At 61.8% G+C, this 21723-nt stretch overlaps 2 protein-coding genes across 8 annotated transcripts; one reads left to right on the top strand and one right to left on the bottom strand.

Annotated features, from left to right (window-relative positions):
* Positions 1-250: 250 nt before the first annotated feature.
* CCDC188 (coiled-coil domain containing 188) lies at positions 251-3444 on the top strand. The gene is given in 11 exon segments (XM_064271930.1): positions 251-1390; positions 1392-1470; positions 1473-1588; positions 1797-1904; positions 1981-2085; positions 2203-2259; positions 2360-2419; positions 2525-2589; positions 2751-2808; positions 3039-3178; positions 3258-3444. Coding segments are annotated over 11 exon segments (1302 nt in total). The 5' UTR covers positions 251-1063.
* A 634-nt stretch (positions 3445-4078) lies between these two features.
* Positions 4079-20849, bottom strand: ZDHHC8 (zinc finger DHHC-type palmitoyltransferase 8). 7 transcript variants are annotated; one of them, XM_064272571.1, is made up of 12 exons: positions 20724-20849; positions 13107-13228; positions 12778-12935; positions 12470-12642; positions 12167-12269; positions 11699-11790; positions 11432-11573; positions 10910-11030; positions 10714-10823; positions 8524-9524; positions 8138-8257; positions 5175-7169 (listed from the first exon to the last, which is right to left on the bottom strand). In XM_064272571.1, exons 1-12 carry the CDS (start codon positions 20825-20827, stop codon positions 6998-7000), a joined length of 2418 nt encoding a protein of 805 aa, XP_064128641.1. In that variant the 5' UTR covers positions 20828-20849; the 3' UTR covers positions 5175-6997. The 7 variants fall into 7 exon arrangements, with proteins under 7 accessions (XP_064128646.1, XP_064128641.1, XP_064128642.1 ...); XM_064272572.1 differs by lacking the exon at positions 20724-20849 and adding an exon at positions 19855-20713; XM_064272576.1 differs by lacking the exons at positions 5175-7169; positions 8138-8257 and adding an exon at positions 4079-5169.
* Between the last annotated feature and the right edge of the window lie 874 nt (positions 20850-21723).

Raw genomic sequence — 21723 nt, 5'->3', positions numbered from 1 at the left:
TCTGGGTCTTGCTGAGCTTACCCACGCATCTGCAAGAAGCTGGGGCCAGCTGGCTGATGACAGAAGTCTCTTCCTGTGACCTCTCATCCCGTAACCCAGCCCACATCTCCCCCACAGCAGAAGGTCCCCAGAGCAGCAAAAGAGAGGTCAAGGCCCAATGCAGCATTTTTCTAGCCTCTTCTCTCATCACCCTAGTAATATCCCATTAGCCAAAGTGAGCCCTGAGGCCAACCCGGAGTCCAGGAGTGAAGAGATGTGAAGATGGCAGAGTCACCCTGCAAAGGGGCATGGAAGCTGGGAGAGGAAAGAGGTGTGGTGTTTTTACCACACAGAATTCAGGTTTCATCTGATAAGCTTTTCTGAGGATGTTATTTGAGGATGCACTTCCACAGAACCAAGAAAGAGGAGGGCATGTAGACAGGGAATCCAGGAGCATTGAGGGGGTGCAGTAGAACAGATGGCATGAAGGAATGTTAGAAAGAAGGGAGAAAAAACAAACCAGGGACTTGAATCTGGCTCCACCATTCGATGGGTGCTTTGTAGTCACTAAAAGACCTTTGCAATAAAAAGCTAGGTGGTAGGATAAGCTCTTCTTTGTGAAGAGAGAGACCGTGCTTGGCTGTGCCTGGGCAGTGAAGCCCATCACTGAAGGTTCTTAAAGATGGGACTTGGGACCAGGGAAGAGAAGACTGAGGTGGGAGGGAGGCTTGCAATGGGTACCCTTTTTGTTGTTTGGTTTTTTAAACCAGGTGATCGTATTATCCTTGTTACATTTTAAGAAACTAGTTAATGCGATGGGTTGGGAGATGATGAGAGAGGTAACCAGATGAGGAAACATCAGGAATAGTGCTGGCCCAGGGGTCAGTGGGCTGGAAGTGTGGTGGAGGACCTTGGCTCCAGCCACCACCCTGACCCATTGTGACCTCTCTGTGCCTAGACCTTTGTGACAGTCTCCCCAGGGGAGACCTGAGCTATGACACCCTGAGTGCCCTCAGTAAGAGGGTGGCAGTTGGGCCCAGGTCCAGAATCTGGACCTGGGATAAGGAAGGGGTCACAGGGAGATATGAAAGGGCCAAAAACCCTGGGCCCCTGTAGCCATCATCACCCTCAGTGCCCCTCATCCCCAGCACAGAGCCATGGAAGATACCTGGATCAGCCCTACCAGGGATTTGTAAGGTGGCCCTGCCTGGTCTCCCTCACCTCCACTCACCCTGTGGGGTCTGTGAGGCCTTTCCCATCCCCAGAGGCAGGGGATGGGGCATCCAGGGTGTAGGGTGAGGCACACAGGGTCTCTACCTTTGGCAAAGAGGGAAAGACACAGTGACAGAGACAGAGCAACCATTCAGGGGCAAGCCAAAAAGAGGTGGCAGCAGGGCTGGGGTGGGGGGTAGCCGCTATACTTAGGGGGAGGGCAGGGGGTGCCCAGGCAAGGGAGGGTCCCTGGCTCAGGGCCTGGACCTGCCTGCCCTTGCAGCCAGTGGGAGGGATCACAGCCTCATCCAGGGCAGCTGCCTCCCAGCTCCAGAACCCACCGCCGGTGCCTGCAGAACAGTCTTTCCTCCAGCTGGAGCAGGAGAACCAGTGCCTGGTAAGCACAGCACCCCACAGGCCCTGGGACAGGCCTCGGCTCAGTAGTCCACCTGTGGAATGGGCTCTCACCTGCTCTTGGATACCTCCCAGGCCCTACATCTCCTTAGCCTCGCAGTCCTGGTCCCAGCCTGGCATGACCCCCAGACTTGGGGCCCAGAGGGAGCAGGCGTGACAGGCGGTCCTGTCTGTCTGCCCCCACCCCCCAGAAAAGGCAGAACCAGGACCTGCAGAAGCAGCTGGAGGCCCTCCTGGGACCAGGTCACCAGTTCCTGCCCTTGTGCCCCAAACACTCGGGCTGCATGGCCCTGGCCTGGGTAAGCTGGGGATGGGCCAGCAGGCAGCTTTCAGGAATGACCTGTGACCCCATGCTGACTCTCGGCTCCTCTGCAGCCTTCGGACCTGGCTGGGGCCCGGCCCCTGGAGGCCAGGGGGCCCCTACAGGTGCTGCGGCGGGAGGTATGCCGGGGGGAGGAGGCGTTTGTGCAGCAGTCCCAGGTGAGTCCCAGGGCCTGGGACCAAGGACCCTCAGAGAGACAGTGAGGGGCAAGGAAGAGAACGGCAGGGGGGGCCACCCCGGCTCTGATCGCACCCACTCAGTGCTCCCGTCCCTAGAATGAGCTGCAGCAGATCCGCCTGTCCTTTGAGAGGAAGAAGATGGCCATCACTGAGGTGCCTGCCTGGCCTGGGGAGAAGGGGAGGTCCTCACCTGGTGGGAGCATATCTGTAGGCCCTGCTTCCCAAGGATGAGACACTGCTTCTCCCCTACCAGGTGTGGGATGGCGTGGCCGAGGTGCACATGGCCCTGAACAACCAGGCCACTGGGCTCCTGGTAGGTCCCCTGAAGAGTGCGGCCCAAGGACAAGTGGGCAGGGGTGGGCCTAGTGGACTGAGGACCACAGGTGGGCTGAAGTGGAGGACCGAATTTTCCCCTCAGAACCTCAAGAAGGACATCCGGGGTGTGCTGGAGCAGATGGAGGACATTCAGCTGGAGATTCTGGGGTGACGTGGAGGGCTCAGGGCCCAAGGGCTGAGCCAGGATGGGGGCAGGTGTCCTGGCCAGGATGGGATGGATCAATCCCTGACCCCTCCAGTTCCGCGACACCAAATTAGCAGGGAGCCAGACTGGGGGGTGCATGGCTCTGACTGTGTGGTCCCCCCAGGGAGCGCGCCGAGTGCCGCACCCAGGCCAGGAAAGAAGAGCAGTTGGCTTGCATAGTGGTAAGCCCCCATCCTGTACCCCTCTCCCAGCCTCGAGACCTGACCCCACCCTGAAGCACTGTGAGGGGGGACCTCACTAGAAGGAGAGAAATGGACTTAAGTAGAGAAGACCCAAAGGGGGCCCCCCCGAGAAAGCCAGGTGACCAGAGCTGTTCTAGTGGCAGAGGGCAGGAATGGGGGACACCTAGCCAGAGGAACACAGCTGGCCCCAACCTCCCTGCCTTGACCAGCACTGGAGTCCCCATCCTTCCCCTCCTCTCAGCATCACACCCCCGCCCCACACCCCAAAGCAGTCTCTGACCCGACCCCCTTCCCAGCAGAAGTCGAGGCCGCAGGTGGGCTGTTTCGATGCCTTCAAAGGCCAGCTCTGGTAGGTCACTGCAAGAGCAGAACCTGACTCCCAACCACCTCGCGGGCACCCCACACCCCCTGACCACCGCCACCCACAGGCTGCTGGCCCTGAGGCTGCTGCTGGGTGCCCTGCTGGCTTGCATCACCGCCTACGTGTACGTGGTAGACCCCGAGCCTTTCGAGGGGCTGGTGCCGCCCCTGCTGAGCCGCGCCACAGTCTGGAAGCTCCGGGCCCTCCTGGACCCATTCCTGCGCCTCGAGGTGGATGGCTTCCTGCCCTTCTAGGCCAGAGGCCAACGGCCAGCGGCCCCAGTGAGGAGGAAGCCGGGTGCGAGTGCTGCCCTGGGTGCCCAGTAGCCGCTCCAGCCCCTACCCATGGCCACACTGCGTCCCTGCCAGGAGCCCCGGAGGAGGATGGAGGCAGGGTCTGTCCTGAGGGCTGGGCCTGCGGCTGAACATATAGTCGTGACACTCAAGGCATGTGAGTGGGTTTCCATGGAAATTGGGGACAGGAGGTCTGACTCCTTCGGAGATGCACTGTCGGTCTCACAGTGAGGGTCTCTCATTGGTGCCCTGTCCCGTCCCCTTTCATCGGAGTGCGCTCCCTTCCCGCCTGCCCGCCCTGCCTCATATGCCCATTCAGGGACCGTCCCCGAGGACAGACAGGGATGAGGGGCTCTGGGCATCATGCAGGGCGCGGGAGGGTCTACGCTAAACAACAGTGGCGCAGTGAGGGCCTGAGGTGGAGACAGATGACCCAAGAGGCCCGCCCTTCCACATGACCTGAGGGGTTAGGTCTTAACACCTGATCCTGCTGACCCAGTAACCTCAAGTCCCTCAGGTAACCCCCCTGGCCCCACCATGCCCTCTTGACACTGCCCTCCCAGGCTTCTGTCCCCTCCCCCAGCCCAAGGTCCCCATCCACCCCAGCCTCCTGGCACTGTCCAAAGGGTCAGAGGACAGGGCACCATGTTGGTGGACAGAGCCATTAAGGTAAACACTAAAATTTTTATTTGGGGGAGTTAAATGGGGGCGGGGGGGTACTCTCTAGAACAATTTAGAACAGCTTTGTTGTTTGCTTGTCCCAAAATGGGAGAAATAGAGTTATTGCCCCAGAGTGGGCGCCCAGCCTTGGGCCAGAGCCTTGGCAGACCCGGCCTAGGATCCTGCGTAGGAGAAAGGCTGACTCCAGGTACTGCCCTGTCCTGTCAGCCCCAGGGATTGCAGGGCTGTGGGCCACAGGGCCCTCTGAACCCCTCTGAGCCTCCTCAGACACTTCAGAATATGAGCCAGGCAGGGAGACCATGGAGGTACAGGCGGGCAGGTGAGGGGGCCAAGTTGGGGCTGTGCCAGAGTCTCCTCTCGGGCTGGCAGCTCCGGGAGGTTAAGGCATCTGTTCCTGTGCTGGGGCTGGGGGACGCAGAGTGACCTGCAGGGCAACCTGAGACCCCCAGCCCAGCCCAGCCCATCGTGACCTGGGCTCCAGGGGGAGGAAGTGGCATCTGAAGTGCTCCATCGGGGCAGGAAGGACGAGAAACCCTGGGAGAGCCGTGCTGGGCTTGGCTGCTGCGAGGCCCTCCCTCATGGGGGTGCTGGGCCCCGGCAGCAGGTGAGGACTTCCTGAGGTGGGTGGACACAGGTCATGGGCCCCACTCGGCTGGGAGTGGGTAAGGTGCAGCTGGTGGGAGAGGGGAGCCCCCAGCCCACACCCAGTCCTGCCACAGGATCCGAGGCAGCCTGGCCTCCTTAGTAATGACCGGGCCTGTCCCCGGGGCTGGAGCTGCCTACTTGGCATCCCGCTCTGGCCACGAGAGGCTGGGGAAAAGGCTGGAGGCGGCTGAGTGGAGGAGGCACACAGCCCCACGGTGGGGCGCCCCAGCAGCCGAGCTCCAGGGAGCCCGCAGAGGGGCGCGATCCTCATGGTGGCCAAGGTGGCACAGGTGCAGGCCGGGGGGCAGCCTGGGCTGGCCACGCCGCCCCCATCCACGGCTACAGGCGCCGATCCACCCCCTGCAGGCCACGGTGTCCCATGAGAGAGAAGCAGAAAGACGGAAGTCAGCATGGGCCAGGGTTGCCCGGTGCCAGGGTCCAAGACCCAGGCTGGCCTCTCCCGGGCCTCACAGGCCTTCCACACTGGGCCAGCATTTGGGAAACTCAGGGTTCATCCACTGCCTCCCAGCCTCCCATCCCAGCCCCCCAGCCCCCAGCCCCCATCTAGGCTGCCTCAGCTCTGAAAGCTGTGGCTTCCTGATGCCCCTTCCACCCCACGTCTCCTCCCCCTTCCTCTCCACACCCGCACCCCACCCCTGAAATTTGCCAGGCAAAGGCGAGAGGACAAGCTGGAAACCATTTCCAACAAGCAGCAGCTGCGAGACATGGCAGCGCCCCCCAGAGGGCCCTGAGCCAGCAGGTGGCCCCCATTTATCCTGCTATTCCATCCCCCCAAGGCTGTGGGTCCCCTTCCCTAGGGGCCCTCCTGAGGCAGCTGAAGCCCAGTCTTTCTCCAAATGTCCTGCCACTGCCAGGAACACAGAGCCAGGTGATGGAGCAAGAGATCCTCCAGCTGGCCACCATTCGCCCAGACACCAGCCCCGTGCCAGTGGGCCGTCACTTCTCCTGGTATCCAGCCCAGGCCTGGGGACACCCCACCATGCCAGAGCCCCTGTGTCTCACCACAGCTTGGCCTTGCCCAATGAACGCATTCACATGACTCTCTTTGTTTTTTTAATAAAATTATAGATATATAGATGTACATATAAAAACATAAAACAGACACAACGCAAGCAGACGCCGTCGTGTGCTTACTCTAGGGCCCCAATGCCCGAGAAGCGCTCACCCCTCCCCACGTGCTTTCCAAATGGGTGCCCCTGGCTCCCGCAGGGCCAGGGCCTGGGGCTTGGCATGCCGTGGGGCGGGAATTGTCCAGTTTGGCAGGGAGAGCGGGAGGGGTGGGGTGAGGTCCCTGGTCTTGGCGGCCTTGGGGCAGCATTGGCCCCCTGAGCCTGCGCCCACCTGCCCCCCACCAGCTCCCACAAGGGCATAGAGCAGAGGTTAAGGCTTCAATGGATGCATTTCCCGGCAGTGGGCAGGGTGGCGGCAGCCGGGCAGGAGCACACTGGACGTGGCACAGCAGCTCAGCACACAGACACAGGGACGCATGCCCACCAGCAGGGGCCAGACTGGACACACAGAGCGGGAACCCTGCCACAGCTGGCTGTCTGTCTGTCTGTCTGTCCACCCGTCAGAACCCAGAGCCATCCTGGAGCTGGCTGTCTGAGGCCTGGGGCTGGACTCCCTGCAGGGTATCAGGCTTTCCAAGCTCCAAGTCTCCAGCAGGGTCCTCAAAAGGCAACGTGTAGGTGCAGCCTGGGCACATGGGGCCCTCAACCCAGCAGCCCGCAGGCCACCGCAGGACAGGAGTGGGGCCTCAGGCTCTCTGTCCGTCTCTGACCCGTCTATAAGGGGAATGGGTGGCACCACGAGATTGCTGGGAACTGGCCTGGTGACAACCTCAGGGGACATCTGGGTGACAGCACTGGAGCCCAGCCTGGTGAAGGGGGGAGGCTGTGAGCCAGGGCAGGGCCCGCACACCCACCAGCCGCAGCCATAGGGGGACCACAGCCTGCAGCCTGGCAGCCCATAGATCAGGCTAGCAGATGGGTGGTTGGATGGGCGGGGAGCCCAGGGACAAGCCTGTAGAGGTTCTCTCTCTCCTACTGACGTGTCCACACCAGGCGTGGGCCTCGTTCTCATCCCTGGGGCAGAGAAGTTGGGAGTGGGCCGTTGCTGTGGGGTCCCGGTCCCTGTGGCGCCGTGGCGGGCACGTGGCGGTCAGTCCTCACACCGAGATCTCGTACGTGGTCCCACCCACACCGGACACCTTCTTAACGAGCGTGTGCCGGGCGGGGCTGGCGGAGGGCCCTGGGGGGCCGGCAGAAGGCCCCAGGCGGGCCAGACCCAGGGACTGCCCGTTAAGCTTACTTGGGGGGGTCTTCAGCTGAGGGTGGTCCCTGCATCAAAACAAGCGCACACACATGCACACAGTAAACACGGGACCATGGCAGGGACAGGCAGACATGAGGCAACAGGACACCAAACAGACACAGACATGGACCACACACTGTGTGTGACCCTGGGTAGTCCCTGCCCTGAGCTTCGAGTATCTCACCCAGAAATGGGTGGGGGGCAGCGCCTGCCAGGGGAGACGCTGTGCTGTCACAGGACAGACAGACATCAGCTCAGTCCAGTGCCTACAGAGAGGAAGTCTGGCAAGATCAGCTGGGATGTTATCAGAACGGTCACCGTCACCCTCCCGGCCCCTCAGTCCCTCCCAGCAGCCTGGCAATCCGTGCTGGCACAGGCCACAGAGAGTATGGGGAGGCCAAGTGAGCCTGTGCCCAATCTGTCCTGGTGCCCTGAGTTGGGGGCCCCGGGGTGACCCTGGCTGGCCCCTGCCCACCCAGCGCTGACCAACAGTGTTCTGACTGCTGTGGGTTCCCAAGAACCACTGCTGGCTCCCTCACCGGGCTCTCAGGCTCCCTGCTTGACACACCCACCACAGGGACCACCTCCTGCAGTGTGCGCCGGGGAGGCCAGGCTGCCCACAGCTTCGTGTCCAGCCCCTTCGCGGCTGCGCAGCCTCAGCAGGGGTCTCCCTGGAGCCTCAGTCTCCACCTCAGGCTATGCTCAAGACTGCTAGGCCAGGGAGAAGCCGGCGTGGTACCTGGCACAGCCCTGACACTGCAGACAGCCAGGCCAGCATACCCACTGGGGGCTCTGGGACAAGCCTGCCCTCTCCCAACCTTGGTTTCCCCATCTGTGAGCCAGGAAGCCTCTGTTTCCCAGGGCTCTATGTTTCACCAAGGGCCTGGGCCCTGGCATCCAAAGTGGCATGCTTGGCTGCTAGGCAGTGATGCCCCAGCACCCCACCTCCCGGGGACGTAGCAGGGCGGGCCCGGGAGAGCCTGAATAGGCTCACCTGGACGTGTGCAGGAAGAACCCAGCACAGGGAGGTTGGAGGTCACTGCCAATGGAGGGCCACGTCCCACCTCCACAAGAAGACACCCCAGGGCCTGTCCCTGCACGGTCCACGTCAGCTCTGGGAAAAGGTGTGTTGGGCTCAAGACATGCCTGCGGTGTCCCTGAAGCGGGGCCACTCTCTCCCCTCTGACTCATACAGGCTGACTAGGAACCTTCAAGTTGGGATGAGGCATGCCCACCTGCCCTGTACCAGCAGCTCTCATGCTGAACCCAGAGGCCAGCAGTGGCCTCCCGAGGTTACCTTGCAGGGCTGGACCAGACAGCCACAGGTGGCTGGGCTGTGGCCCTGTGCCAAGAAACCCACCCACATCCCATCGCACCCACCTCTGCACAGCCAGCGAGGGTGGTGGCTCCGGAAGATCTGTGTGGATGAAGGAGACAGCTTTGGGACCTGTGTAGGAGGGCGACCGCGGGGTGCTGGGTGGGGAAGGTGGTCCGTGGCGCGCCGGTGACCTGTGTGAGCCGCTGCCTGGCCGGGGCCCTGGGGCATGGCTATTAGCCAGATCAGCCTGCAGGGAGGAGGACGATGTCCCTGGTGCCCGGCTCACTGCACTTGACAGAGAGGACAGTGAGGTCTGCAGGGCAGGGTTGCGGGCGCCCCCGAAGCTGGACCCCGACACTAGGTCGTCCCTGGAGCCGTAGCGCACGGGGGGGCCACGGGGGCCCTCAGACAGTGTGCTGGCCTGCTGCAGGCTGTAGGAGCTGGGTGCATCATAGACACCCGAGTCGCCAAAGAGTGAGTCGGCCTGAGAGCGCAGCAGCCGCTCGCGCTCCTCCCTATCCTTGCGTTCCTGGATCGAGGCCATGATGGTCCTTGACAGGTTGTCGTAGCGCACGGGCGAGGGCTCCCGCGGCCGGGGGCCCAGCACAGGGCTGAAACTGCGGGGTGGGGGCCGAGGTGGCTCACCCACTGCTCCTGGGTGCAGGTAGGGTGAGCGGTAGCCAGCCACACTGGCCGAGGGGTGGGCTGGGCACGTGCGGCCCCCGGGCGAGCCGGGGTTAAGCAGGCTGTCATAGGACAGGCTGCCATTGCGGTTGGGCAGTGCATGGGGGGCGAAGAGCCCTCGGTGGGGCGTGGGAGGCCCACCCTCAGCACGCAGGGGCTGCAGGGCCATGTGGTCCCCACCCCGCCGGCCTGCAGCCTTGAGGCTCAGGGTGCGCAAGGCTCCTGAGAAGGCATCAGTGGCGCTGAGCGGAGGAGATGGGGGATAGGCCGCGTGCAGGCCGCCAGGTGCATAGTCAGGGAGGTCTAGGCTGGGCTCGGACACAAAGTCCAGGCTGTGGATGCTGTCATCTCCCAGGGTCAGGGAGTCCGGGCCTGGGACCTGCAGGGAGAGGGGGCACATGTCCACCCACTGCTGGCCTGCCATCTTGCCCGGCCAGGGCTCAGCCACCTACTGGCTCTGGGGGACAGGTCATCCTACAGCTACTAAGCCCTCGACCTACATGGTGGCTACAACCCTGGTGACATTAAACCTGGTGCCAGGCGCACCATCTGACTGCCTCCAGATGCTCTTTATTCTGACCACTCCCTCCTCTCCCGCCCCAGGAAGTCGGGACAGGGCAGAGGCGAGCAGGGAGAGGCTGTGCCAGGACTGCTGAGGTGGGGAGGTGGAAGCCCTGAGGCCACGTGCCCTGCAGTGGCTGTGCCAGGATGGCACAGCAGTACCAGGAGCTAGGCTTTGAGGAGACACAACTACTCTAGGCCACACCCGACATGTGCCAGCTAGGGGCCTCCAAGGACTTGCTGCAGCCCCAAGAGCCGGGGTGCTGTGGCACAAGGACGGGGGCTGGGTCTGCAGCTGAGCCAGGATGACCCCTGTACTCATGGCAGCCACGGCGCACAGGGGAGGGGCCTCCTCGGCTCTCTGTGATTCAGGACACACAGGCCTGGCCTGGGGACAAGAGTATGTGGAGCCTCAAAACCAGAGGGAACAGGGGTGGGGACAGCGGGCAAACGAGGACTCGGCACACTTGGCTGACCGGCGTGAATCCTCCGTGGCAGCCAGGACAATCCCAGGAAGAAGGTGACAAGAGAGAAAGTGCCTAAAGCCCTCTCCCTTGCAATTCCCAAGAGGAGCTGGCCCTCCTGCTGGGCAGCGCTGCTGTGTGCTCATGTGGCTCAGCCAAGCTGGGGAAGCCCAGATGCCTGGCCCAGTGGCCCTGAGAGGAGGGAGTGGGCAGCCCTGGTGCATGTGGGGTCAGGTCGTTAGGATCCCCAGGGAAGCCAACTGCTCCACAGAGAAAGCACAGGCCTCAGAACTCAGGAAAAAATGTTCTTTCTCAAACTTCAAATTCTTCTGAAGTCTTCCCGTGGGCCTTATGGAGTGACTAAGGGAGGAATTCCAGGCATCCTGGCATGTAGGGCAGGGGGGCAGCCACCTACTGGCAATGCCTGCTGAGGGATGGCCAGAACCAGCCCTCCCTGCTCTCCTCTACCCATATTAGCCCTGCTGGATGGGGTCCTGCAGGCACCCACACCACTTGCCCTGACAGGGGCAGGGGCTTCCTTACCTGTTCTCCCTGGCCACAAAAGGGCGCCTTGGGGGCTGTAGAAAAGGCAGGCCGGAACTTGTACATAGCGGGTGTTGGGGGACTGGTCCTCTGTGCAGACAGGGCACTCTCTGTGTAGATGGACAGTGGTCAGACTAGGGTTGAACAGGTCACCATTCCACACTCCCTCACGCCCACTAAGCCACCCCAACCTCACCGGCACTGCCCGGGCGCGAGGTCTGCAGGTCGCTGCTAAAAGTGCCCGCCTCCACCTTTGGGGGCAGAGGCGGCCCCAGGTCCATCGGCTTCTCGTCCAGTTGGTCCAGGCTGCCCTTTGACTGGGAGGGGTGGGATCAGTGGTGGGCAGGGTATGATGAACGGTGCGGTTTTAACTGGGGACTCCTTCCTAGGATCTCAACCCCCTCACTCTTCCACCTCCTCTATTGTCGTTAGCTGCCGTTGATTTCGACTCATGGTGACCCTATGTGTGCAGTGTAGAACTGTGCTCTATAGGGTTTTCAGGGCTGTGACCTTTAGGAAGCAGATCGCCAGGCCTGTTTATCTTCCGAGGCACCTCTGGGTGTGTTAAAACTGACAACCTTTCAGCTAGTATTGGAGCGCTTAACTATGTATGCCATCCAGGGACTCCGCCCACCTCTCCTAGGCCCCTCCAATCTGCCTGCTTCCCACTCCACGGCTCTGACTCCACCCATCCCCTACCCCACCTCAGGGCCCCCACCTTGCTGCGGCCTAGGCTGGCCTTCAGCCCGTTGTCACTAAGCTTGACCTTGAGCGGTGCACCACGCTCCAGGAGCTCTGGCCGGAGGAAGGGTGGCTTCAGGCTCACAGTGAGCGGCAGCCGGGGTGGCTCTACCATGTACCTGCGCAGTGCAGAAGTCAGCAGCCCGCACACAAACCCAGGACAGAATGCACCAGGCTCAATGGTCCTGGTTCCCCACCCCACGCCCAGTAGAGGCCCCTTTCCATTCTGCCCACCGGGTCTCACCGGGGTGCCAGGGGGCTGCACAGTACATGCTCCACGTTCCCATAGCAGCCACGGGTGAAGGGGTTCACGCCCCCACGGAACTTCCCCGTCACCTGCAGACACGGGACCCCTCAGCCAACCTGGCCACCCAGGGACCAGGCCAGGGCAGAGAGGGGGAAAGGCAGGGAGGCAGGTGGGCGGGATCAGCCCAGGGGTGCCACCAGCCCAGGACACCCCAGCCTGTCCCTGCAGGAAACTGAAGAATCTGCAGGCCCTGAATCTCTGGTGGCTGTAGTGTCCACAGCCAGGGTGGTACAGGGGTACAGGACAGGCACAGCCCCAGCTGAAGGTCTCCAGGGCAGAAGCCACTTCCTGCCATAACTGCACAGGCCAGCCAGCCAAGGGCAGTCCAATACCTCCTCCCCCACCCTCTTGGCTGTCCAAGGGCACTGCCCCCACCCCTGCCATGACCTCATCTGGGGTCTGCACCTGTTCGTTGGTGGTGCGCCCCCGCGTGACCAGCACCACATGGAAGCCGGTGAGGCCAATGACAGGGATGAAGAAGAGACCAGCCACACACATGACCACCATTCTGGCTCGTTAAGGCCAACGGCATAAGGAGGAAATGGCAGGCCCCGTTGAGGGCAGGATGCAGCAGGGGCCTATGGACAAACCCCCTGCTAGGGACCCCAGAGCAGCTGACCCAACCCCTCTGAGCCTCGGCTTCCCCTGTGGAGGTGTCCCCCGGCCCGGGGCTGCCTTTGCAGCTGACAATGCAGGGGCCAAGGATACGTAATGGTGGTGTGGGCAGCTCCCAGCCCCTCAGCATGGTTCAGCACATAGACCAGGCCGAAGGCAACAACGCCCACCATGTGTGCGCTAAGCGACAGCAGGAACAGGAAGAAGTAGCGGTAGTTGCGGCGCCCAATGCAGTTGTTGACCCAGGGGCAGTGGTGGTCAAAGTCCTGGTTGGGAGCAGTGTGTCAGGGAGACTGGCGGGCAGAGAACTCAGCCATGGGGCGGGGAAGGAGGGGGCAGTGGGTAGGAGACAAACTCAAGAAAGGGCCATGGGCTGGGCAGGGCAGGTGGCAGATGGTCACCTCTACACAGTTGTCGCAGACACTGCAGTGGGAGCAGCGGGGTGGGCGGTAGAAATGGCACGTGGCGCACCACTTCATGCGGACCTGGATGCCCCTCACGTCCACATTCTTGTACAGCGGAGCCCTGAAGTCGTCTTCCTTGTCCTCGTCCTCGTCCGCTGCAGGCCAGGGGTGGGGGCGTGGCAGGAAGGTAACTTCCCTGGTAGAGGAGCTCCTCCCCAATCTCTGCCAGGCCACCCCAGGCTCCCTATGGGTCTCCTGTGTTAGTGGCTCACACAATGGCCATTCACACAGGCGAGCAGATGAGATGTCCCAGCATGGGGCCCTACCTCTCGGGAAGACGCCAGGGTCCATGAAGGTGGCCATGCTGAAATTGGCCAGGACAAAGAGGAAAATGATGCCATTGTAGACAGGAACCGCTGGGGACACGGCTCGTGTCAGCCACGGGCACCTGCAGTTAACAGCAAGCCAGAGAGCCAGGCTTGGGGTGGGGCAGGCAGAAAAGGTGGGGATGCAGGACGGTGTGGGGATAGAAAAGGATTTGGCATGACCACATGTATGCAGGCTGGGCCTGCAAGACCGATGTCAGCCCCATGTGGCTGTCAAGAGAGGCTGGTGCCACCACGGACCCACAGAGACCTCTGCCCAGTGGTCTGCCACATATTCGCTCTGCCACTCAAGGTGGTATTTGTCCCTGAGTGCCAGTTCTGGTCCTGGCAGCCGATCCATGAGGGTGTCTCTTAATAACTCAGTTCACAATTGAGGAAACTGAAATGTGGAGGGGCCAACAGGCTTGGGAGTCACACCATTCAGGAGGGGTGCTCTATAGCCAAGCCATATCCCTTCACCTACCACTCACTGGAGGTGGGGGCTGGGCACAAGCCCAGGGCAGGCTGCTCCTGCTCCCTTGAGACGCTCTGCCTCTGTGCTATGACAATCATGGAACCGCGAGAAGAGGTTGGTGACCCGCCTGGGTAGCCAGCCCCGGGCCTCACCTAAGACCTTTCCTCAGCTCAGCAAGATTTGGGGATACAACAGGACCCCCAGGCTCCCTAAGGATCTCCCGTGTCAGCCACTCACACACTGGCAAAAGTGAGCAGATGAGATTCCCCAGCACGGGGCCCTACCTCGTGGGAAGACACCAGGGTCCGTGAAGGTGGCCGTGCTGAAACTGGCCAGGACAAAGAGGAAGATGATATCATTGTAGACAGGAACCACTGGGGACACGGCTCACCAGGGAGACTTTGGGGTGTGAGGGACACCGGGAGTACCCCAATCCTTGTTTAGTAAATGAGTAGGGGTATCACCCCTGGTCTGCCCTGCAGGGTGGGTCTGAGAGTCTTAGCCACCGGACGCAACCCCACCAGTCCCGTTGCTTTCAGCTGGTTTTCATCTCACTCTTCAGAGGCCTGCTCAGAGAACCTGGCTACTCCAGAGAAGCAGAACAGCCTCTGACCCCTTCACATCCTCTCACTGCTTGGCTCTGATCCACTCCCTTTTCCGGGAAGCCTTCCTGGACCCTGGACTTCCCTGTGCAGCCTCCCATTCAGGTCTGGCACCCCTCCCTGGGGGACACGCTGCTGCTGGACAGCTCCTGCCTCAACCCTGCGGCAGGTGTGAGTCCACCCACTCGGCTCCTGAGGAACGCCTATGGCCTCTCACAGGTTCCTCGCCCCCTCCTCCAGCTGCTGTCATGAGCCAGCGGGCCCGACCAGCTCTGTCCCACTGTCCACGTCCTGGTCTCTGCCCCTCTGAGGGGTCTGGGGGCCTGCTGCCTGCTTGAATCCCCACAGCAGCCCCCACTGTAGGGATACACCCTGTACATGCTGTCCACACTGGCACCCAAGCCTACCTTGGCCAGGAGCCAGCCGTGCGCCCGAGCTACCAGGCTCCATGCAGCAGAACTTCGCTATTTTTAGTGGAAAGCAAGAGGCTATTTAAAGATTTCGCTTCCCACGGCAACACACCCGGTCAGGCGAGAGCCGAAAGTTATCCATTTTCCTTCTCCAGGGTCCAGTCCCAGGAGGTGAGCACACATGTGAGGACACGGGGTTTCCAACACGCAGTCCCCTCTGCCAGGAGTGCCCCTCCTCTGACACCCCGCCCTGGCCCACTGGGGTGCTCACCAGGAGGTGCTTTTCCATACTTCCCAACCCGTGGGCTGAAGCCTGGCACACACACGTGCTCAGGACGCGTTTGTGGTCTCTGATCCAATGCAATTCAGCAAGGAAAGTGGGCCCCTGCAGCATTATCTGCACAGCAAGGTGAGAGGCACGGGATTGGAAGGAGGCGAAATGCCCCCAAGAAAGGGCCAGTGAACCCACTCGGAAGAGGCAGTCGGGAGCAGGAGCAAGTGAGCTCCCCACGTTCCTCTGGGAAGGACTGGCTACATAATTCACACAAAATAAAACTGCAGGCCACTTAATAAAACATCAACAAGAACTTCAAGACTGCAGCAGCAGAGCATCAAACCAAGCATGCCCCTTCGGATGCGGGGCCCTGGGCAACTGCAGGGACTGCATGCCGGTGAAGCCATCCCTGGTGGAGGGCGGGATAGTCAAATAGCATGTGCAGCCGTGGGCCCATGGGGTGAGGACTCATGGAGGGAGAGGAGGCCTGGCATGACAACACAAGGCAACAAGGTCGCTGGTACCTTTCGCCTGTGGATGCTGGGCGCTGCTGCCTGCCAGCCTGCACAATGCATCCAACCCTCCTGCCTGCACAGGCACAGCCCTTTTCTCCCCATTTCGCAGATGAGGAGCAGAGGCTCAAAGGGCTTGGTCATGCGCCCAAGGCCTTGGAGAGGGTCTGGGCTGGGATTCGAACCTGTGCCTGCTGCCTCCTATCCCTGACTTCAGGTGGGCCCTTAGGGTCTACGGGGGTTCCCTTGCCTACCAGGTGGGTGAGGACTGAATTCCCCTACCCCCACACTGATCAGAGCTTCCCGCTGGCCCAGGCAGCTGGCACTGCTTGCTTCATTCTCCCTCAGCCTTGGTTTCCCCCCACCAGGCTAGAAGGGCTGGACCATGGCTCTGAGTGAGATACCCCGGGATAGGTGGGGCAGCAGCCGGGCAGCAATGGGGGCCATGTTTGGAAACCTGCACTGGGGAGCTGGGTGGCCTCTGTCCATTGCAGGCATCTCAAACCAGGTGAGGGCTGGGGAAGCTTCAGGGAAGGAGCCTGCAGGTTCTCTGACTGGGACCTGAGTCACTGACCTCCACCTCCACCATCTCCAGTCCCCCAGGCCCAGCTCGGGCCCAGGATCAGGAGCTCCCATGCTCTGTCATCCCCCTGACCTCTCCGAGTGGCCTCTCCCATTCCCCAGGGGTGTCATACTATGGGTCTCAGGCCTAGGTCCCCATAATCAGAATTGGCTCACTGGCCAGCCCTGCCAGGTCCCAGAATTCATCTGCCTCAGGAAATGCATATGAGCTGAGGGACAGGCATAGGCAAAGACACATACTTGCAAGAACACACGCAGACATGTATGCGTTTACATGTGTGTACACGCAGGCACACAGAGACGCATACACATGAATATGTGTATACACATGAATACGTAAACATGCATCAAGACACATGTGTGAACACACATGCACACGGGAACACATGTGCATGCACAGGCACACAACCGCATACTCACAGAGACATTCACAGACATGTGGGTGCAGATACACACATGCAGACACCCATACATATGCACAGACATGTAAACACATATAGACAGCCCACTTGTGCACAAAGAAGGCACACATATGCATGTTAACACATCCACAAGTCAGGTACAGTCCATATGTGAACACATACATGCACACAGCCAAGCACATTTGTGCACACTGATGTCCGTGGAAGAACACGCACACATGCACACACTTGCTCATGCAGAGTTGTACACATTGCACACATGAACATGGACACACACAGATGTTCCTCCTCCCTCTGCCACTCCTAGCCCTGGTCCAACCCTGGCTCAGCCACCATGGTGTGGGCCTCAGGCAAGCCCTCAGCCTCTCTGGACGCCCCCTTCATGTCCAGTGAGCTCTCGGGGGGCCGGATCCAGCAGCCAGTGGGTGCTTTGTCCACATTTGCTCTGGGGAGGGCTGTCCCACCATGGGCAGGCCCCTGGAGACCCCCAACAGTCCCCCAACCCTGAATTCATTGAATCCAAGTGGTCACAGACACAAGCCACAGGTCCCCTGGGCTGCTGGCAGGGGTATCTGGCCTTCAGGGTGTGCCCTCCCTCCAAGGAGCCCTTCCAGGCAGAGGGCAGCCTTCTATAGCCCACTCCTTACTGGGTCAAGCCACATTGCAGGCTAGAGGCAGGCTGAGGTCAGGCCTGGGGAGCAAGAAGTTCCAGCTCTGAGGCTCTGAGCCCTCCTCCCTACCCCACCCCGCCCCCAGTGTCAGGGCCATGGGCCAGGACACGTGCCACGGACGTGGGCCCCACCCAAGTTGAGGCCCTGTGTCCTGCCTGGGCTGGGCAGGGAGACATCACCCAGCTGCGGAAGGGGTGGGTTCTGCAGGGGTAGCGTGTGTACCACAGCCTAACGTGGAATGGAAAATTTTAAATCGGATGTTTTCATTTAAACCAGGTTTTTCATTAATGCTGTTTGTGTATGAGAACGGCGCTTGCCCACTGGGGCTGCCCAGAACCAGTGGGTCGGTGGCCCTTCTGCCCTGGTCTGGTCAGGCAGTCACAAGGTGATTGCTCCATCCACGGAGTGCTCAACCCACCCATCTGATCCCTACAGATACTCTGGGCAAATGGGGAAACTGAGGCTCTGAAGGGCCACACACAGCGAGTCCCAGGATGGAGGGCTCACACTTGTTTCCAAATGCAGGTCTCACCTTCACGTGTGGTCTCGGCCAGCCGCTCCCTGCAGCCTGTCGGTGTTTCCGAGTTTATGGGAGGGACTGGGAACCAGGTGCATCATCCCAGCGGTCAGCCTGCCTGGCCTGACCCCAGATATCTGCGTCCCACCCAATAGCCCAGCCCACTGATGTTTACAGGGTCCCTGTCATTCTGCTGAGGGGCTCTGCAGGGAGCAGGGGCAGGGCAGAGGCCCAGCCTGGGGGGACGTTTAGGCCCTGCCCAGCACCTGGTCTAGTCCAGTGGTGTGCCACAGTGTGCAGGGCATCTGGGGCCCAGGGCGACACAAACTCCAACAGGAAGCCAGGAAGGCTTCTGGGAGGAGGGGCCTCTCTGGGAATCTGCCTGGTGGCGCACCCCCTTCCTCAGCACCCAGGGAGAAAGCAGGGAGAGGGGTACCCCCTCTGGGCATCCTTCCTGCTTCCCCAGCTTCTTCAGGTCCTGCTGGTCTCACCCCCGGTGAGATGGTCTGAAGGAGGGCCCCCCACCCTGTGTGACCCAGGGACCTGCCTAGGTACAAAAAACCCTGCCCACAGGTGACAACTTACATCTACTCAGAGAAGGGACCTGGAGGCCACCACCGTCCAGGAAAATCAGGACGCAAACGCAGGAGCAGAAACCCTACAGAGGCCCTGAGGGCAAAGCCAGGAGGAGTGGGAGGTCCAGGCTCAGAAATAGGCAGTGACACAGGAGCCAGGACCCTTCTGGACCCAACACAGGAAGGGTGGCTGCCAGGGTGACAAAAAGCCTGTCCCAGGAAGTGGACCTGTGAAAAGTTGCTGCCTAGTACCTGCACCTCACGTGCCAGAATCACTCGGCCACTGTGTCCACTGCCCACACCATGTCTAGCACCCACAGATCTGGCTCCCCAGCAGAGCCCCCTCCTCAGGAGCCGAGCTACCTCAGAGGGTCCCAGCAAGGCTGGGGTGGGGGGACAAGTCAGGGTCCCAGGTGACCATTTGGCCAGGAGAACTGCGCTGGCCCAGGGAGCAGGCCTAGCTGGGGGCAGGGTGTGGGGGAGCCCTGGACCGAGGGGGTGAGTAGGGCACCTGAGGTTTTGCTAGATGGCTGTTGCACATCTGGGCCCCACGCTAGCACCCTGGGCCCCAGCCTCTGCAGGGCAGGGCGCCTTCTCCCAGGCACATGCCAGCCAAGGCCAGAGCGAGCACACACAGGGCTGGCAGGGGGGCACAGGAATGACCTCTGGAGCCTCCTGGAGGAAACCCCCATGCCTCAACAGCACTGGTGGCCTGGAACCCAGAACCTCAGCTTCCAGGAACAAAGTAAGGGAAGAACTGACACTTGGCAAAGTGAAGCCAGCCTCCGTGGCCAAGATTTGGGGACAAGTTAAGTTCACAGGGAATACCCACGTCTCGAGCCTTTTGTCGCCACAAATACTGTTTTACACATTTGAAATCACAGGGAAGGGCTCTTGGGGCAAGTGAGCCAACAGGCATGCCCTGGGATGGCCCCAGGAGGTGCCAAAGAGAGCCCAGGAAAAGAAGGGCCAGACACAGGATGGCCATCTGGGGGTGCAGTCAGCTCTAATCTCTTAAAAAACCTGGTTCTGCATCTCAGCGGTTCTCAGAAGACAACATTAGTTACTTTTAAGGTCAGGAAAAGACGATGAATAGCATTTGGGAGTGACAAACAGAGACAAGTGGAGGCCACGCCACTGGGAAGAGCACCTAGACACCCACCCTCAAAACTCCCACACTCCCCACTGGCCTCCGGGGAAGTCAGGGCCTCCAGCGCAGGACCAGGACTGGGTGGGACCTTCCTCCTTCAAAAGCCGTGGCAGGACCCATTCCCCTTGGAATGCACCCCCAGGACAGGCTCCCCAAGCTCGCCCGCCCACTGCCCCTCTCCTCCTCCCCACCCCACAGGCCAACAGCATCTGTGTGACAAGGAACACGCCTGCTTGCCCATGCCAGAAATAAGCCCGTCCACACAGGCCTTTTTAAAACACTCTCTTGTAGTCTTCGGCACCCACCCCAGAACTCCTACCCCCGGCGGGCAGGGACTCTCCCACCCCGACAGATACCCAATTCAGCCTCAATCTTGCTAAGGTGAAACGGGGCCTGACCACTCACACTCGGGCCACCACCTCAGGGCAGATGCCTTGCTGGATGTGGGCACCCCCAGAGGCCTCCTTCCCCAGGAAGGCTCGAGTGGTGCTTGAGGTCACTCTAAGCCCCTGGGCTCACCTCAGATGTGTGGAAGGGGGTGGTTGCAGATCCTCATGGCTGAAACCTGGAGCTCCCCCTTCTCATGCCTGATGGAGCCTGGGGTGGGGGAACCCCACAACCACAGAGAGGGATCCATGTTGTCCAGGCAGTGCTCTGGTCTGTGAGCTGACCTATTTCTCAGGTGTAGAAGTTAAGGCTGGATGCCATAGTGCCCTGCCTGCCCTCTGCCCCACATCCCAAAGTTTGATCTCCAGGGTCCCAGTGCCTGCCCCAGCCCGCCCATAGCAGGGCTGTGCAAATCTCTGTCCCTGGGTGTGGCCTGGCCTGGGCTCTCCAGCTGCAACCACTGGATTACCCTCCAGTGAGGCCAAGGAAGGGCAGAGAGCCCAGTGGGGTTCGCCCACGCCTGGGGGTTAGGCACGTGGCTGCTGGGCCAGGCCACGCCTACACGGAAAATCTGGGCTCTGACCCAGACCGGGCAGGCCAGAGGGCTCCTTGCAGGGAAGGCTAGAGGCTCTGAGTGCCCACGTTCCCTCGTGGGCCTGTGGGGTGAGGAGCCACACCTTGGGCAGCGACTGCACACACTCCCTGTCTGGCCCAGTGCCTCACACCCAGGACCTCCCCGGCACCCTCAGGGGGTGCCCACCCGGCACGCGAGTTCCCCACGGGGCCCTGCCTGTCTCTGATGCCCCAGGAGGGACGCACTCACAGCCCAGGCTCTCAGCCCACGATGAGGAGTCATACGCCGCGGCACCGACTCTGCCCAACCAGCCGGGCCCAGTCCCCCGCCAGGCCGCTGTGCCCGACCCTGTCCCCGTCCTCCGCCAGCCCAGCCTCTGCCCATCGCCCATCCGGATGGGCCGGGCCGTGCCCCGGCGCGGACTCACGTGAACACGAAGAACAGGGTGCTGGACCCGACCAGCAGCGCGGCGGCTGTGGCCACCGGGATGTACTTGGCGGGTTTGAGACGCGTCCCGGGGCTGCGGGGCATCCTGGGCGCCGCGCCGCCGCATCCCTCCCCAGGGCCGGGCGGCCGGGCGGGCGGGGCCGGCCGGGGTCAGGCCGGGCGGGCTGTACGCGGCGCAGGACCCGCGGCGGCGGCGACGGCGGCGGCGGAGGAGGAAATCCCACCCCACGGGCGGTGGCTACGGCGGCGCCGCGCTGATGTCAGCGCGCCCCTTAAGGTGGCCCGGGCTGCAGAGGGGGACCCGGAGCTGCGCGGGGCGGGGACTGCGCGCGCGGGGCGGGGCGCCCGGTCCCCCCAGCTCCTGCGGACTCGTTGGGGACACCCCCCCCACCCCGCCCGCGCCCCACCTCGCAAGGCCCCGCCCCGCACCCCACGCACGCGCTTTCCGCTCCAGTCTGTGTCCGCGGCCCGCGCTTGTCTTCCCGCAGCGGATGCGGGGCTGTGCTTGGCCGTTAACCCAGCGGCCTGCATTCGGGCTGCTCGGGCGGCTGAGCGATAGCCGGACCTCTGCCCTGGCGAGTCCGCCCACTGCCCTCTTCTCTTCGAAAGGCCGCGGCTCCCGAGGGCCCGTCGCAGGTCACTCTTCGTCCTGGGCGCTACAGCCAGGCGGGTGCCAGCGGCTCTCTGAAGGCACGCGCCCCGCACCACCTCCAAGCCTCGCGGGCAGGCACCCCCGCGCGCGCCGGTGGCGCCGTGGCCTGTGCAGGGTTCCTCGAGGGCTAGTGTGTAGATCTCACTGCTCCTAAACCGAGCGGGGCGTGTCCCCGGAGTCAGATGTTCTCATCTGTTCTGTGCTATTCCTTACCGGACAGGGGAGACCTCTCTCAAACTGGAGACCTCTAGCACTCACTAGGGTGACGAAAGTAGTGACACTGCAGGGAGCCCTTGGTTGTTCATCCCCTGCCCACCTGCCACCGAAG

This window comes from Loxodonta africana, chromosome 19, assembly GCF_030014295.1.
Source record: "Loxodonta africana isolate mLoxAfr1 chromosome 19, mLoxAfr1.hap2, whole genome shotgun sequence".
Lineage (NCBI taxonomy): Eukaryota > Metazoa > Chordata > Mammalia > Proboscidea > Elephantidae > Loxodonta > Loxodonta africana.
This window is presented reverse-complemented; position numbering and strand designations above follow the sequence as displayed.

Coding starts and splice junctions, on each gene's coding strand:
- ZDHHC8 (XM_064272571.1), bottom strand. CDS start 20,827: ATGCCCCGCAGCCCCGGGACGCGTCTCAAACCCGCCAAGTACATCCCG. Junction 11,574..11,698: donor TGCAGCCCCCTGGCACCCCG/GTGAGACCCGGT, acceptor TGCACTGCGCAG/GTACATGGTAGAGCCACCCC. Junction 9,525..10,713: donor TTTGTGGCCAGGGAGAACAG/GTAAGGAAGCCC, acceptor CTCTCCCTGCAG/GTCCCAGGCCCGGACTCCCT.